The sequence below is a fragment of the Diuraphis noxia genome, unplaced genomic scaffold (assembly GCF_037042655.1).
Source record: "Diuraphis noxia isolate RWA-SAM2 unplaced genomic scaffold, SU_Dnox_SAM2 contig0001, whole genome shotgun sequence".
Lineage (NCBI taxonomy): Eukaryota > Metazoa > Arthropoda > Insecta > Hemiptera > Aphididae > Diuraphis > Diuraphis noxia.
The window spans coordinates 23,775,524-23,792,653 of record NW_028301711.1 but is presented as its reverse complement, the minus strand read 5'-3'; the positions used below and the strand labels follow the sequence as shown (position 1 = coordinate 23,792,653).

Here is a 17,130-nt window from a genome sequence, read left to right as displayed (position 1 = left end):
ATTATTACTTATTTTAGAATTATCAATATTAAATACTTAGCATAAACATTAGTTTTATTTTATTAATACCTTAAAAAAAATATTTTTAGTTGTTATTTTACTATTTCACTGTTTCACTTTTTCAAATTGAATTGAATTTATACTTCAATTTATTCTAAAACTATATATCTTGACAGTATCCGAACTCCTTTCTAACGATACTTGAACAGTTGAACACTGAATAGTTATTGGGTATTACTATTTATTTTTGTAGAACAACAAGATGGCATAATTCATAATACGTTATTGATAGTAATTTAATCCATAACACATTATTAATAGCACTTAATAAAACATAAAAAATAATGATAAATACCATGTTTGATATGCAGTGGATTAATACATAATATAAGTAGGTATTATTATAATTCTAGGAAGTAATAACATATAATAAACCAAAATATTTTCATACAGTAAAGAAAGTATTAAACATTATATATTTACATTATTTTATGATCGTTCTTTTCTGTAGTTATTAGTATTAATGGTTTTTGTTTTAATATTGATAGTGTCATATTGTTTTCCATGCTCAAGGATATAACTGTAGGAATCCTGACCTTCCCTTAATTTTTTTAAAGTAGAACAATTTTGAGAGTGAATATTGTTTATTCATTATTGTATTAACAATAGCTTTTTGTTTTCATTAATACCACTATTACAAGAATTAAGAATTTTATATGAACTTAAAAATGATGAATGTCCAATCTATGTCATAAAAAAAAATTTGGACTGAAATTTGTTGTCAGTTATGGCCTTGTACATGCTTACTATTTTTGTACCACTATAACTTAATCAAAAGTGTATAATATTATCAATGTGTAATGTTTTGACGGAAATATAAGTTTTTGAGTCTTGAAACTTTTCACCGTTATGTTTATTATTGTTGTCTATGTATTGTAATTTTTTTTAAATATAGAAACTAATTTTAAAATATTTTCACCACAAAACTATTTATAATATGTCAATACTGTATGAAACAGACAATATATTTAAATGTTTAATGAATATGTATGACTTATTAACTTCTTATTAATAATTTAAGATTCTAAATAATTATATTTTAAAATATTGAAAGTAGATTGTTAGGTCTTAAGAGGACGCCACACCTGCATGTGTTGTCTCCGTCGTACAAGTGTGTAGCATAGTAAATGTTACGCTCAGCAGATCACGTTTATCTCCATTAATTTAAAATTTAGAGTGAATTGACCTATTATAAAAATTAAAGGCAAGATTATTACCTAGGGCATCTCATAGGCTTTTTATTATATTTTAATTTTAAACCGAGTTATGAGTATTTTTAGATATAAAAATAATTTTAAATTTTAAAATAGTCATAACTCAGTTTAAAATTAAAATATAATAAAAAGCCTATGAGATGCCCTCGGTAATAATTATGCCTTTAATTTTTATAATAAGTCAATTCACTCTAAATTTTAAATTAACGAAGATAATTGTGATCTGCTGAGCGTAAAATTTGCTATGCTACGCACTTGTACGACAGAGACAACACATGCGGGTGTGGCGTCCTCTTAACTCTTAAGTTGGAAGTACTTAATTACCTACCTACACAAAGTATCACTTCATTTATCCATGTATGCACAAGCTTCTTGACTAGACTTTATGATTTAATTATTAAATTCATTATTTATTTATCTTTTAAAACATTAACATGCATAAGCCCTATACATATTACATATGCTTTATAAGGTAACTGACTTTAAAATGTGAATCATTAATACAGTAATGGCTTATAATGGCTAAATTTATGTTTTCGAAATATTCAATATAACCAATTTGTAAATCTGATTTTTAGAAACATTTATATGGTAAAAACATTTATTGAAGTCAAATGGCTGATTTTTTACAATTTTTTTAAATATCAATATTTTCGTTAAGTAAATTACGATCTAGTTTATGTTAGAAACCTTGTAATCTCAAATAATAATAAAGTTTTTTAAAAATATTTTATAAGAACATTTTTAAATAAGTGCATGTTAAAATCTAATTATTTTTTTATTGTATTTATTTTAATAATATGTGATGTATAAACTATAAATTACTATAATTTACCTAATGAAAATATTGATATTTAAAATTTTTTTAAAAAAAACACCCTTTTGACTTAAATAAGTGTTTTTCACCATATAAATTTTTCTAAAAATCAGATTTACAAATTGGTTATATTGAATATTTTGAAAACATTTTTTATCAATTTTTAAGTTTTTTATTTTCAGTTAAAAAAAAAAAAAAAAAATGTAGCGCAAGTGTCTATGGTAAGTAGTTAATTCTGCAGCAAAAAAAAAAAATCTATCCTATAACACAGTTTTTTTATAGCTATTTCAAGTTCAAATTTGGATGAAATTACATATTAAATACCTAACCAAGAATAAAAATTTTAGTTGAATTGTTGTAATTTAAGAATATTATTCGTGGGTGCTTGAAATTTCTAGGGTACCTATACTTTATATTCAAATTGTGATAGTTAATGAAATGACACAATATACCCAGTGCTGTAGTGGAGGGTATACGACAGTATACGCCGTATTACTTTCCGGTTATTTCTAATAAACTCCGTATACATGGTGATTAAGGTCGTATACTCTCTGTTGTAATGAAATTACCAAATAATTTAAATATAAAAGTCATTAGATTATTATTAATATTGAAAGGAAATAATTTAACAAAATCGGAATCCAGACAACATTTATGAAATATTTTTCAATAAATTTATTTAGAAAAAATATTTAGTTTTAATTTTAATTTCCACAATTAATGTATGTGTGTTGTGTTATTTACCCTCTACCAAAGTATTCGATCAGATTAAAATTAATATAATATGTGTATTGTGTTATTTACCCTCTACCAAAGTGATACCTAATGACAGTATGAATGTTTAATATTATAACTTATAGTATACCCTCTGCTTTTTTTAGGACTACAGCACTGCATATACCTATTGATATTTGATACTTTATAGTATATTGAATATACTATGAATGACTGAGTGATTCGAGTATAGCATATAATGCATCTGATTTGATTAATTTGGAATTTGTTTTATAGATACTTACCTACTTTTTTTTTTTTTAATAATAATAATATAATTTATTAATATAGTGTAAAATATCCTGGGCTGACAAACTTTCTCCTCTCAAAATCGTTTTTGCATACAATAATGATATTATATCTTTATATTATCCACTTACCTGACTTACCTGCTTTTTTTAGATCCTGAATGAAGTGAGGAATGTATTACGCATAATAAGTTTTCAACAAAATTGATTTTTTATTTTACTATAACTCAAAAATAAATCAATGTAAATACTTAAAATTGTCACTAAATGTCTAAATGTTTATATTAGCGTTATCTATTAACGATTACATTTTTAAAATATTTTGACTTTTTTTAAGCTATTTATAGATAATTGAAATTTTCGATTTTTCTAAGTTTTTTTTTGAAATGCATATAAAAAAATGATTATCCAAAAACTCTTTAAAGTTATTATCAAGGTTTATTATAATTTCTACTTATCGTAATCGTAGTAAAAAAAAAAAAATCAAAAATCGTTATTCACAATTTTTGTTTAAGTATAAGCATTTAAAGTTCAAAATATGTTTACGAAATATGTCATAATATAAATATTGTGCACGTATAAAATGAATACTCAAATATTGTACGCGTATACATTTCATATTTATATTGAGATTTAATTTATTTAATTTATTTTAGATTCTATTATGGTTATGGGCATTTTTTCCTATTGCAAATTGATTAGTTACTATTACATTTTATTATTTGATTCTTCTAATTGTCTAAATTGATTAAACAATTTATTGAACCTTGCCATATGGAAATATACAACTTGTCCGAAATCATACTAAAAAATTATAATACAATATATCCTAGACCAACTATTCATCACCAAAATCGTTTTTCGTATACCTGCTATTGCATTCAAATTTAACACATCCATTTTAGTGTGAGTGACCTACTCTTCATCTCTACTATACAGCAGAGCAATACACACTTGCTCACTATTTTATTTTATTTATTTATTTAAGGCTACAAATACAAAAGTTTATTAGTCTATGATGGTTTATATGTCTAGTGGTGACTTGGTGACATTTAGTTAAAGGAAATTTGATTTTTTTTCATTAATAGTTTATAATTAAAATTATTTACATACATATTAATAGTTATAATGTGGCGTCGTTGATCCGTTGTCTTTGTCGATGTTTGTTGTAAGATCGGCTATCTTGATGAAATTTGTTATGGTTTTTTCTTGTCCTGGTCCGAGTGCGTCTTTGAGTGAGGAGGTGTTTATGTTTGCTTTTGTTCTGGTGTTATGGTAATATTTTATTATTATAACCGATTATGTGCATAAAAACCAATTGAAATTTACTATAGAATACTAATGATTTTTAATATTTTTTTGGGGTGCTGCATATGCTCCTGTACATCATAGCACAGTCCTCCACTGATACTCTTACCTTACATATTAGTAAATATTGTAGATTTGTAGCCAATGTTTTTATGTTTCAATTATGGGTACAGCATGGCCATTTTGAAGGCAGATATCGAGTTGTGCAGCAAACCGGCTCTCAGTCTGAAACTGATATTGATAAATTTATTGATAATAATTAGATTAACTGTCATTCAAATAAGTTTTATATTTTACACCTGCCTATTTTATTTTTCTAGGTATCTGTCTAAAACAGAATGCATTAACTGGAATTTATCTATTTTTACTTCTCTACCTTCCTGTTATTAAAACACCTACTCCAAAAACTATAAATGGTGAGTTGTTAATTAAAATTTATTTAATTATAAAATATATTATTACAATTGTATCGTATATTGTTAATTAGGAAGTTCCGGAATGTTTTTAAGAACTGTAACTTTAATCAGTTGGCTCATGGTATTAATTCAGCTTTTATTCCAAATTGTTTTACTTGTTATGCATCCATATGGAAAACTTTTAGAACCAATATGTGAGCATATTAATTGTTATTTACTCATAGTAATATGTTTTAAAATAAATAATCAATTAATTATTATTTAAGGTGGTGGAGTAGAACGAATGTTTCGTTATATTGGTTTAATTGAGTTATCTAAACTACAACTGGTGGAAATATTGTACTTCTACTTACCAGAATTGATAATGGTTTGTTCATCTACTATTATACAACGCATATTAATTAAAATTAATATTGAAGATAATGCATCAGATAGTTTTATCGAAATCACAGACCCTGAATCAAGAGCTACATGGCAACAGACAAGTTCTATTTCTATTGCTATTTCAATTGGTAAATTTATTTGTACATTATTTATATGCCTATGATTAACTTTTATTTAATTACAGGAAAATACCTTTGTTTGGTGATAATTTGTCTTGCTGGAGTTGCAGTTCCATCAATTATTAGTGCATTTTACTACATAACATTTTTGGGAATAATGACTTGGTGGTCTTGCTACCATCCTATAAGTCGTGGATTTGCATACTTATTTCGTTTTGTTTGTTTGGTTGCTTGTATACATGTATCTATTCTTTTTGTATATCAAATGGAGTGGGCTCAAATTCTTTTACCTCCAGATTCACCAATTGCAAGGTAAAATATTTCAGTAAACATTACAACATTTAGTAAGTACTCATATTTTTCTGACTACAACATTTTCTATTTACATTTAAAAAAATTAACTTATTGACTATAATATTTCAATGAGTAAAATATGTAAGCTCCATTTATTTATAACAACTATTTTCAGTGAAATTTCTAAATTATTATGGTTATCAGTGATAATTTATCACTCATACGCAAAAAAAGTAAATGTAAAATTTATTATTAACGGAAGTTTTAATGTACTTAACACATTGTTTTGGTATACTTTATTTAAATTGATGTAAAATTAAATCTTTTTACCTATTTTTATAGTACCTGTACATGATTATAGAATTCTTAATAGAATTTAAAAGAAATTATACTTGAGTTTAAATAGACGTAACATTAAAATTATATATTCATAATAGGTATTAACCCTAAGCACTTTTTAAACAATTTAAGAAACAAACAATTATTTATTGTTTTAATAATAATTTAAATTTAGTATTAAGGGATTAATGTATTAAGGTATATTAAGTGGTGATTTTCTGTCTTTGTCTAACATACATGGGACATACAATATGCCTGACAAAAATTAAAGTACTTCTAGTTGTTCGATTTAAAATATGTAAAGATGTGCTAATTGATATATAACTTAGCATTGGTCGAAGCACTTTTTCAATTGTAGCAATATTTTGAAAAGAATAAATATTTTAAATTTTATAAATTTGTCAAATTTTTATTATACTGGGTGATTCTTTTATCATTGAACACTCATTATTTCAAAAAGTATCAATGTTTTTGAAAATATTTTTTTACAAAGTTTCATGTTGTTAAAAAAACAATGTTTTAATTAAAAAATTATGTTTTTTAATATTTTTTATCCTTATAATTTTTTAAGTTTTTTACTTTTTTGAATGACAACCTAGAGTTTTAATTTCATATTCCAAAGTAGAATATTTTTCTGAGTATTTTGATACGTAAAAGTCGAATTTTGATGGAGTAGTTTATGAGTTATAAGTATTTAAAGTTTAGATTGGCGGAGTGGAGTGGTACGGGGTTACCCCGCAAAATGTTTGTCCACTACTCCGCTTGTCCAAACTTAAAATACTTATAACTCATAAACTACTCGTCCAAAATTCGATTTTTACGTATCAAAATAATTAGAAAAATATTCTGCTTTTGAATATGATATTAAAACTCTATGTTGTCATTCAAAAAAGTAAAAAACTTAAAAAATGATAAGGATAAAAAATATAATTTTTTAATAAAAACGTTGGTTTTTTAACAACTTGAAACTATGTAAAAAAATATTTTGAAAAAAGTAAATACTTTTTTAAATAATGAGTGTTCAATGACAAAAGAATCACCCTGTATATATTAAAAGTATTAAAAATATGCTTCTACCGATGCAAAGTAAACTTATATACCAATTCAAAAATCTTTAAATATTGTAAATTGAGCAACTAGAAGTACTTTAATTTTTATCAGGCGTGTATTGTATGTTTCACGTGTGTTAGACAAAGACAGAAAATCACCGCTTCCAATCCCCTTAAGGTACACAAACTCATTTCTAAAAAATACACAAGTTATTATAAAAGTATTTTAATTTATACTTAATTAAATTTTAAGTAACATATTCAGTTATACTTTTTTCTAGATACTATGGTCTCATTGCTATCAGAAAAACAATTTGTACGGATACTGTTATAGTGAAATTTGTGGACTGCGAATGGCCTATGTATGCATTTCCATTAATCTTGGTTGTTACACATTATCTGTTATGGTTTGAATCACTTCTTATACTAAACAATCCGGTGAGTAATTATTTTATATTTATCATAATGCTTAAATTTAATCATTAAAAATATTATAAAATTTCTACTTAATTCAAAATTGATTTTATTTAGATACATTTTTTTTTTTTAATTTAAAATAAATTCTAATTTACACTCTAAATGAAGATTACAAACAAACATTACATTTATAGGGTATTTCAATAGGATGTTAACCTAACCTAGGATGCTCGATGTTTCATTGTAAAAACAACAAGTTGTGTGTGAGATATCCACTCAATTTTTATTTTATTTTAGTGAACGTTATATGGCAATTAAGTATGGAATATAACATTGTTTAAATATCCACTACGGCTTTGCTTGGTGGCACATAGTCAGGAGGTCCAATTTTCTATCACTTTTTCGCATAAATCTAAATCCAGTTGAATTTGCTAGATGGCATTGGTTATGTTAACTTAGAAAGCATCAATAGTTTTTGGTTGATTTGCAAAGAGCTGTGATTTAAGATAGCCCAGAAAAAAAGTCTAAAGGCGTTAAATCGCATAATCTTGGAAGCCAGTTTACGTCGCCATTATGTGATATCACTATGCCCTCAAATCGTTCACGCAGAATATCCATTGTTGTACATGTGAGAATGTGGCCGACATTTCAATGATATTATATTCCATAGATAATTGCCATATAATGTTCATTAAATAAAAATTGATTAGATATCTCACACACAACTTGTTTTTTTCACATTGAAACATTGAGTGTCCTTATTGAAATACTCTATACTTGCATTATTTAATTTTTCAAATAGATACTATGCTATCATATTTAAATATTAATGTTGCTAATGATTTGAGAGACCAGAAACAATTTAATAAACTATTATTAAAAACTAACAAGAAATACATTTGTTGAAAATCTAACAATAATACATTGTTAGACAAAATGTATTGGCCTTAAATTATAAAATTTATAATTTGAATTTACAACCAAGGCTTCAAGTTTAAATAAATAATGATCAATAATAACAAATAAGTATTTTATATTAACGCACTTTTATGAATTAATTTTAAGTAAAAAAATAAGTCAACATTCTATTATCAAGTTTTGATTTGATCTACAAAGCATACATTTTGTTTATTATTTAACTTGAGCTTTTTTGGATATGAAAATTGTTCTGTTTTTTTTTCTAAATTTTGGAATCATCTGTGCCCTGATAATTTTTTATCTCATTTGTTATAAAACTCTTAATTTTCTTTTAGAGTAGATATATGTATTTGTAATACATTTTTTGTTTAAACCAAGGGGATTTTTCACTGAAACCCAATTGAAATCAGTTGGTAAATTAGATATATTATATAATATGGCCATTTTATCTGGCTCACAGACAAGAAAAAAGTAATAATTAATAATATTATACCTTCAAGTGCAGTGGTGTATCTAAGATTTTTTCTAAAAGGTGATATTTTACACATTAGAAGCCAGGTAGACAGAAATCAATTAGGATATCTGTCACCTAAGCTTCTCTTCTTGCTATATTTCCTTTCAATAATGCACTCTTTTATAGGCTCTGATTTTACTTAAAACTATATCATTTTTTTAAAATAAATAAACAAAAGGCTTTGGAAGGTGTTTTATCACCCAGATCATCCACTGTTAATACGCTACTATTCTTGTGTGATAAATTTTAATTTATAATAAATGTTCATTAGCGTTTACAAATTTTAGCAATTTTAATGGCCTGCTGGTAATTTCAAGATTTATGATGTTGCCCTTCAAAAATATTAATTGGTGACTTATGGTTTAATATATTTAAATATTTAATTGATACCTTAAGTTTTATGACTATATAGTAAAATAAAATAAATAATACCCCTTAAATGTATAAAATGGAACTTAAGAATTCAATTGATAATAATTAGGTATATTTTTTTACTAGGACATACAAATTACATGAATTAATATTATAAATATTTTAAAAACTACTCTTAGAAATTAGTTTACAGTTCATGATCTAACATCTTTAATGCATTTTGATGTGAACATTTGTGTTCACAAAGGAAAATGTTTAAAAGGTATGATATTATATATTATAATTTCCTGTCTCAAATTATATTAATTTTCTCCTACATTTTTTATTTGCCTTTGTCGATTTTGCAATTATTTTCATGTTTATTTTATGTTTCGCTATAGTATTATATTATTATAGTATAAATGTCTTTATATACTAAGTATAATTTAGTTGAATGTGTAGATAATCCTGTAATTGTTGGTTGATCAATTTTATAAAAACTTAAATAATGAATCTAAAAATAAAGTACTTGGGTATTGTTTTCACTTTAATATAAACCATGCAGTGTTAAGTATGTTCAGTTCTATAGATATTAATATAGGTATTTATTTCTAACTTTCTAAGTCAATTTTTGTGAATAAGTTTTTACAATTATATACACAACATATAGTAACTATTTAAAATGATTAAATAACTTGAAATTAAAGCTCAAATTTTGGTCAGAAATGCATTACCAAATTAATTACAAATATTGTGATTATTTTGTTCTGACACATGTCAGAATGTTCTATAATATTTTGCATTGTTTCTGAGAATTGGTGAGAAATTATGAATATATCTACAATATTTACATTTTTATTGATGATAATTTATAACAAATAATCTATTGCAAAAACAAAATATATTGTAAGTTTTTCTGGTGTAATTTAATAAAATCAAAATTAAATAATCTAGGAAAAACTTGTATACATTATTAAAAATTACAGGATCTAGAAACAAAGGAACCATTAGGAATGACTCGACAAGTAACAGTTCGTTTATCTCAAAAAGGTCCCAATAGCTATTTCTTTCGAAATAAAACAAATCGATGGCGTGCTGCCACTCGCAAAGTTTGTGTATGTTAATGTTATTCATCACACATTTTGAATGTGTTTGTATAAAAAGTGCACTGCTGAATTATTCACAAACTTTTATGTGCATACGATTTTATATTTCAGCTATATAATATTTTGTATTTCAAGCAATATTTTACTATGTGTATTTATATGTTATTTAATTATTGATTAGGTTTCACAATTATTTGAACAATGTCTTTATCTTAAAATAAAAGGTTATTATTATTTGCGCTGTAAATACTAAATATGTACATTATAATGTTTTTTTCTATACAATTAAAATGATATAGTGTGGTGGTTGTAGTATATTATTAGGAAAACATTAAACCTTTAAACCAAATAATTGTATAAAAAAGTTATGACAAGATCTACCAGGCATATTTTTAATAATTTATTCACATTCAATGGTATCTTTTATTGATTTGTTAAAAGCTTTTTTTGTGTATTGTTGCTTTATGATTGTTTTCATTTATTTAGAACTCCATAAAATTTATGATTTTGTTTTATAATATGCATCTGTTAAAAATAATATGATCATATTATTTATATTGCACTGATAAATTTATATTATAGATGCACGCTTCTACAGAACATTTCGTGGCCCAAACTCATCCAACGGAAAATACGCCTGTATGTACATAATAACATTGATTTATTGAATCATATATTACTATTACTATAACCTGAATAAAATTAACAGGATGTACAGCTAAAAGAGGTAAAAGAACATGTTATAGATTATGAGCAAATATTCGGTACCTAATCATTCAAGTAAGAGTTAACTAACCCGGGGATAATTTATGTTAATTAAAAAAATATGTATATAATAATTTTTATGCTTTATAAAATTCACATTCACATTTAGCATATTATATTTTGTGTTTATGTTTATGTTTATCAATCGTTTATAACGCACTTACATAAGTTAAAAAAATAATGTGATTATTATTATGGTTTGAATTTTTATGTTCTTAAACTAAAAAAAAAAGGTATGCAGCAAATATGCCAAAAAAAAAACCCAACAAGTATGTTCTTAAAGCAATTTAAAATCATAAAATATGTCAAATAAATATTTTTAATATATCATTAATGAAATATTTTATATTCTCATGTTCACATGATTTGTGACACCAACATAATATCTAATACTTACATATTACTAACAGTATATTTCTGTTAAAGATTCCATTTCTAAGGCTTTTTAAATTGGAATTTTCAAATTCTATCTTAATAGATAGTTGGTGTATTGTTTGTACACAAACATTATGCATTTGTTGGTTATAAATAACTACTCAAAGTTTTAATAATTTTCAACATATTAAGTATCTATATTATTTAAATGAATATTTTTGTTTTGTCATTATTGTTCAAATTTATGCAATCCATTACATTATTTCAGTGACCTCAATAACAATGACTAGGTGAACTTTAAATCTACAATATACCAAAGAAACTTTCCCTGTTTGTAATTATTACAAATAACAATTGCTATTTGTAATTATTTTTATTAATATTTTAATTTATGTTCAAATATTTAAAAAAATTTTTTTAATTTTCTTACCGTCTGCTCGAACATTTTTTTGAAAATTCCAATTTATTGGTTTATTTGAGAATCATTTTTAATCAATTATTTTATAAAAATTGTTTATATCAAATCTTTTTATAATTTAATCTGGAAAATTCATGGATAAAAAAAAGCAAATTTTTAAAATTCATAAACAGACTAACTCTAATTATTATAATGGATCTACTGGCTACTGAATATTGAATCAAAATAATGAATATAGCGTACTGTAGCGAGCTGTGACTTAACCTATGTTTACCTATGGGTCCTTAGTACTAATATAATCATAATAGTGATATAGCACAATGGCTTAATGACAATTATATTAATAATAATAATAATAATGCATGTGGCATTATATATATCACTACTCTTATGAATATTCATTAAAGTAGGTCAAGCAGAAATTGTGTGTTTTATATAAGCAGATATCGCTCTATAAATAAATGTGCTAGGGACATCCAGTTGTGTGGCGCGTGCAGCCACACGCGCTCGCTTTATGACCATGGATATGAGATATATGGGGATTAGGGATTCTCTCTACAAGAGGAGCTCGTCGACGACACGATTGTCAGACGTACAACAAGACAACTAGCGACTGTATGACCAGAAGACCACACCACACTCAGTCACATCTCGCTCAATTAATTATATTGACTTAGACGAAATTCTATTTAAAATATTATTTGGACTTAGTCGAGTTTCATTAAACAACTTTTTGGACTTAGATAAATTCATAATATTACAATAAATCATCAAGAGTTGTCTATTTTCCATCTAACTAAATTGATCTTCTGACTGGGGATCGTTACAGTACCATTATAATCAAAAATTATAACATTCTCTCTTATCTTTGGTTTCTCATTTTTATTTGGATGTAGAATGAACAATAATAGGTAAAACCAAAAAGATTTATAACACTTTAATTATAATTATGTTAGAAAGATTTTAAATTTAAAGATTTAGGTATCCATGTTTATCAATTAAACCGTTCCCCAAACTCATACGTCTAATGACACTTTTATCTTCTATAAGATGTTTATAAAAAAATGTAGTGCAATTTGTTTAAATAAAGAGGGTGACTTTTAAAGTAATGATGCGGTATACTTTACTTATCTATTAGATTATAATATTTTTTCAAAAATCATTATGCAATTGTTCTCGTTTTATAAATAATTTATAAAATTGATCTAAAGTAGCATTCTTGCATCATTTTTTTACTTTTTTTCTTCAAATTTTCAATAATATAAATCAAACTGATATATTTGCAATTTTAAGATTATTATTATTTTAATTTAGGATCATCACAATTATTTTCAAAAAATAATAAAATATTGTGCATAATAATAATTTTATATTGACTGCAATGCTTCAATGAATGCTTTTGAGTTCATCTTAGTTAAATAAAGTTTCAATTTTTGTATTTCCAGATTTTAAAATATTAAACAATTAATTTTATACTTCAATTTATTTAATATGTTCAGCTAACAGTCAATTAACAGCTATGACAGATTGAGCTTTGAACATAAAAGTAAAATACTTACCTGTATATTTAACAAGTTTTTAACATATATTTCTATAAAATGTTTTAACAAAATGTATGTATATTTAATATTTCTTTGTATAAATTTCTCTTATCCATTTATATAAAATAATATATTAAATAGACATTTATCAAGTTGAATTATGGTCTAGACTTTAAAAGGTGTGGCAAACAATGTCAATTTTATTCTAACCAATTAAAACAAATTAAATCTTAACATACTACACATAGTTTAAAACAATTATAATTTTATATAATTTAATGAAATGATGAAAAAAATTTAACTAATATTATCATATTTTTAATTATAAATTATCATTTTATTATTACCTATTTATCTGTACAAGATTTAGTAGAATGGTGCTAGAAATTGTATAGTATGACTGCTTTCTTTCATTATAATTTATTTTTTGGTATAACTGAAGGAAAATTGCTACAATTCTACTACAAAAACTAATTTATAATTTTTGAAGAAAAATGTGAATGTTTCGAAGATGTACCGAGTAATTCAATTTTATTGTGAGAAGCAGTCAGCTCCTTTTATAATTTAGATGGATAGGTATATAATCAGTGTACTTGTATGCAGCTTTGAAAAACAAATACATGCAAGTGTAGGAATATTGAAATAGTATGCAATTCCAAGTGCCATTCTACTAAATCTTATATGGATAAATAGCTATTTTAAAATAGTATAATGTTATATATACTTGCAATGTTGCAATAAAAATATATTTTAGATTCAAAGTGAAGTGAGGAAAGTTTTTAAATAAGATAAAGTGCTCTAGATGTAGGTTGTGTAAAGGTTTATATCAATTTTAGTAGGTACTTTGAACAGAAGGGTTTTCAAATTTTTATATTAGATAGTTTCAATAATAATATTAAATTAAGGTATCTTATAATATATAAGTATCTTTCAATCTTACATGTAAGATGGAATGGTCAAGTGGACTAAGGTTAGGTTAGGTAAGACTCGACAGTTCTTACGCTCACCATTGCCAGTTCGAATCCTGGCCACGGGCAGTATCTCACTATGAACTATCCCACAACTGGGTATGGCAGAAATCTACAGGTGCCCAATTAGAAATTTTGCCAGATAGGCATTCAAACTAAGCTTTTGGATCTATGTCTAACCAGACATAGCGCCATATGCATAAAAAAATAGTAGGTATACGCATTCTTATAAACTATAACTGTTCTATATTAGATTTGTAGATAAAATTAATAAATTAAAGATGGTGATGTTCTAACTACGCTCCAATCGAAAATTGTTTTTAAAAGAGTTTTATTTAAAATAAAAATTTTTTCCTCAATAATAATTATAAATTAGATATGTATCTGACAAAAATAAAATTATAAAATTAATACATTCTTGCCAATTATTAATAACTTAAAATTGTACATTTTTTACATGTGGTCCATAAGTTCATTTTGAATAAATGTTGGTTTAATATTTTTAATTATCAAAACTCATCAGTCGAGAATGTTCAGGGTATTAAAATCTATGCATTAACATTTTAAAGCTGTACATCACAATATCACATTAACATTGGAAATTCACACCATTATATATATATATATACTGTAACCACAACTTAATTAATTATTAGAAAATGTATTCTCAAATATTACAATATTGAATTATTTTTATGATAGTTGATTCGTGGTCAAAAACCTATGTATACTACTAGTCCAACTACAACTGATAGTCCATCATGTAGTGTGGTAGAAAGTGAGGTCCAAAAATCTCATACCCAACAAGATGGATATCCTGATGATAGTAAATATATTTTTTAAATTTAATATTATTCATCAATAATTTTTATTTGTCTCTAATAACTATTTTTTTTTCATATGAAGAAGAATATAAATCAAATATTTTTTATTATTTGATGGATGTTCTAAGTACTGTGTCACAATTTATTACCCGCACCTCATATATTGGCACCAATATTGTAATGATGGTAAGTTATTTATATTTATGGATTATTTTATGTGTTAATTTATATGTTTGTGGATTTAAATAACAGGCTTGGAGTATTACATACCACAGTTGGTTAACATTTGTATTGTTATTATGGGCTAGTATTTCATGGATGGTTCCTCAACAAAGAAAAACAATGTTAAGATCATCACCATTTTTAGTATTCTATGCAGAATTTTTACTGTTATCGCAATTCTTATACGGAATGAATTTAAATGACTCCGAATTACCTCAAACCATTCAAGATTGGAATTTAGAACAAATAGGCTTCACCAAAGTTCTTCATTTCCCTTGCAAACCTTTAATCATAAAAGTAATGTGTTTTTTATATCTATCAATTTGTTTGTCGATATAAATATTTAATTTAAATTTAAGCTAATTTATTGGTTTTCAATAATCATAGACATTATTTACAACAATGTTCTGGATAACAATGAGACAATATATGCAAGAAAGGAGAGAAGCTAGAAGTCATTCGGCTGTAGCTAATATGATTGCTCCTCTTCAAGTTACAGTGGGAACAGCAACAGGTAGAACTATACTTTTATAATCAATATATCCATAAATCAAAATTATTATATTGTATGTTTTTCTATTAACTAACAAAATGTTTTATTTTTGTTTAATGGCTTAAGTTAATGTTTAAGCTATAATTCTTTTTTTTTATCACGTTTTAGCTATGGGAGGTGATTCAGGCACAAAAGGCAGTCAATTAATGCAGAGACTTGGTGAAGAAGCTAAAATAATTCTAACTAAATTCTGGATATGGGTTGTGGCATTTGTTTTGTTTGGAATTGGCATAACTGGTGAACGGATGACAATATTCCGAATAATTTATATGGCTTTGGCGTTAATATTTTTATTAACATTTCAAGTAAACATTTTATTTTTACAGTTTCTCACAAAGATTTTCCAATTATGTGTTAATGACATTATTTAAACACCTTTTTTAATTTAAAAGATCTTGGTGGATACTTCTAATATCTCTGTGCATTATTTTTTTTGTAATATTGAAACTATTTAAATATTGTTTGTAATAGTTATCTTGGGTTTTGTGGAGGAAAATTATGTATGGTTTTTGGCTTACTGTCATAATTTATTCAATGCTGATATTAGTTATGACCTATACATATCAGTTTGATAATTTTCCATACTACTGGGAAAAATATTTGAAAATACCTCCCACGTTGTAAGTTAATTAATTGGATATCAAAAATAAGTTTATCAATTAAATGTTTTATGTTCATTTTTAGACAATTAGATATAGGTTTGGAAAAATTTGAAACTGGTGAGCTGTTTGTAAGACTTCTGACTCCTACATTTTTTGTTATCATAACTGTTGTTCAACTTTACTATTTTCATAAAGATTTTTTGGCTATTTCTGATATAAAAAGCCGGTTTGTTGTATTTATACTTTTAAGTTCTATTCTCAAAATTATAATTTTATTAACCAATATTTTTATACAAACAAAAATCTTACAGAGGTACTAGTATTGTCAAACCATCTAAACCAGGTTCTTCTGGTTCAGATAGTGACAAAGAATCAACAAATTCTAGCATTTCACTTACAGACAATAAATATCAAAAACATCCTCCACGTCCAAGCTTTATATCTGAAAGAAAATCTTTCAAAGTCTTCAAAAGTAATTTTTTTATTTTGTTTTTCCAGTAAAACCTGTGATTAATATTAATTTATTTCTTTGGT

The 17,130-nt window shown here is 25.1% G+C and overlaps 1 protein-coding gene across 11 annotated transcripts in view; it reads left to right on the top strand.

Moving 5' to 3' along the window:
- Nucleotides 1–17,130, top strand: part of LOC107173000 (piezo-type mechanosensitive ion channel component-like) — a 38,700-nt gene that overhangs the window by 3,094 nt on the left and 18,476 nt on the right. For 2 of the 11 annotated variants that reach the window (XM_089217999.1, XM_089218006.1), the window contains exons 3-18: nucleotides 4,742–4,837; nucleotides 4,909–5,031; nucleotides 5,104–5,349; nucleotides 5,406–5,652; nucleotides 7,304–7,460; nucleotides 10,209–10,337; nucleotides 10,911–10,967; nucleotides 11,038–11,055; nucleotides 15,098–15,221; nucleotides 15,302–15,405; nucleotides 15,472–15,738; nucleotides 15,829–15,955; nucleotides 16,103–16,299; nucleotides 16,466–16,614; nucleotides 16,679–16,822; nucleotides 16,908–17,068. In XM_089217999.1, the coding sequence (XP_089074125.1) occupies nucleotides 4,742–4,837; nucleotides 4,909–5,031; nucleotides 5,104–5,349; nucleotides 5,406–5,652; nucleotides 7,304–7,460; nucleotides 10,209–10,337; nucleotides 10,911–10,967; nucleotides 11,038–11,055; nucleotides 15,098–15,221; nucleotides 15,302–15,405; nucleotides 15,472–15,738; nucleotides 15,829–15,955; nucleotides 16,103–16,299; nucleotides 16,466–16,614; nucleotides 16,679–16,822; nucleotides 16,908–17,068 (2,346 nt within the window). Of the gene's footprint in view, nucleotides 1–4,741; nucleotides 4,838–4,908; nucleotides 5,032–5,103; nucleotides 5,350–5,405; nucleotides 5,653–7,303; nucleotides 7,461–9,423; nucleotides 9,506–10,208; nucleotides 10,338–10,910; nucleotides 10,968–11,037; nucleotides 11,056–15,097; nucleotides 15,222–15,301; nucleotides 15,406–15,471; nucleotides 15,739–15,828; nucleotides 15,956–16,102; nucleotides 16,300–16,465; nucleotides 16,615–16,678; nucleotides 16,823–16,907; nucleotides 17,069–17,130 lie in introns of those variants that run through there. The other 9 variants (XM_089218003.1, XM_089218007.1, XM_089218000.1 and 6 more) reach the window with 8 other exon arrangements.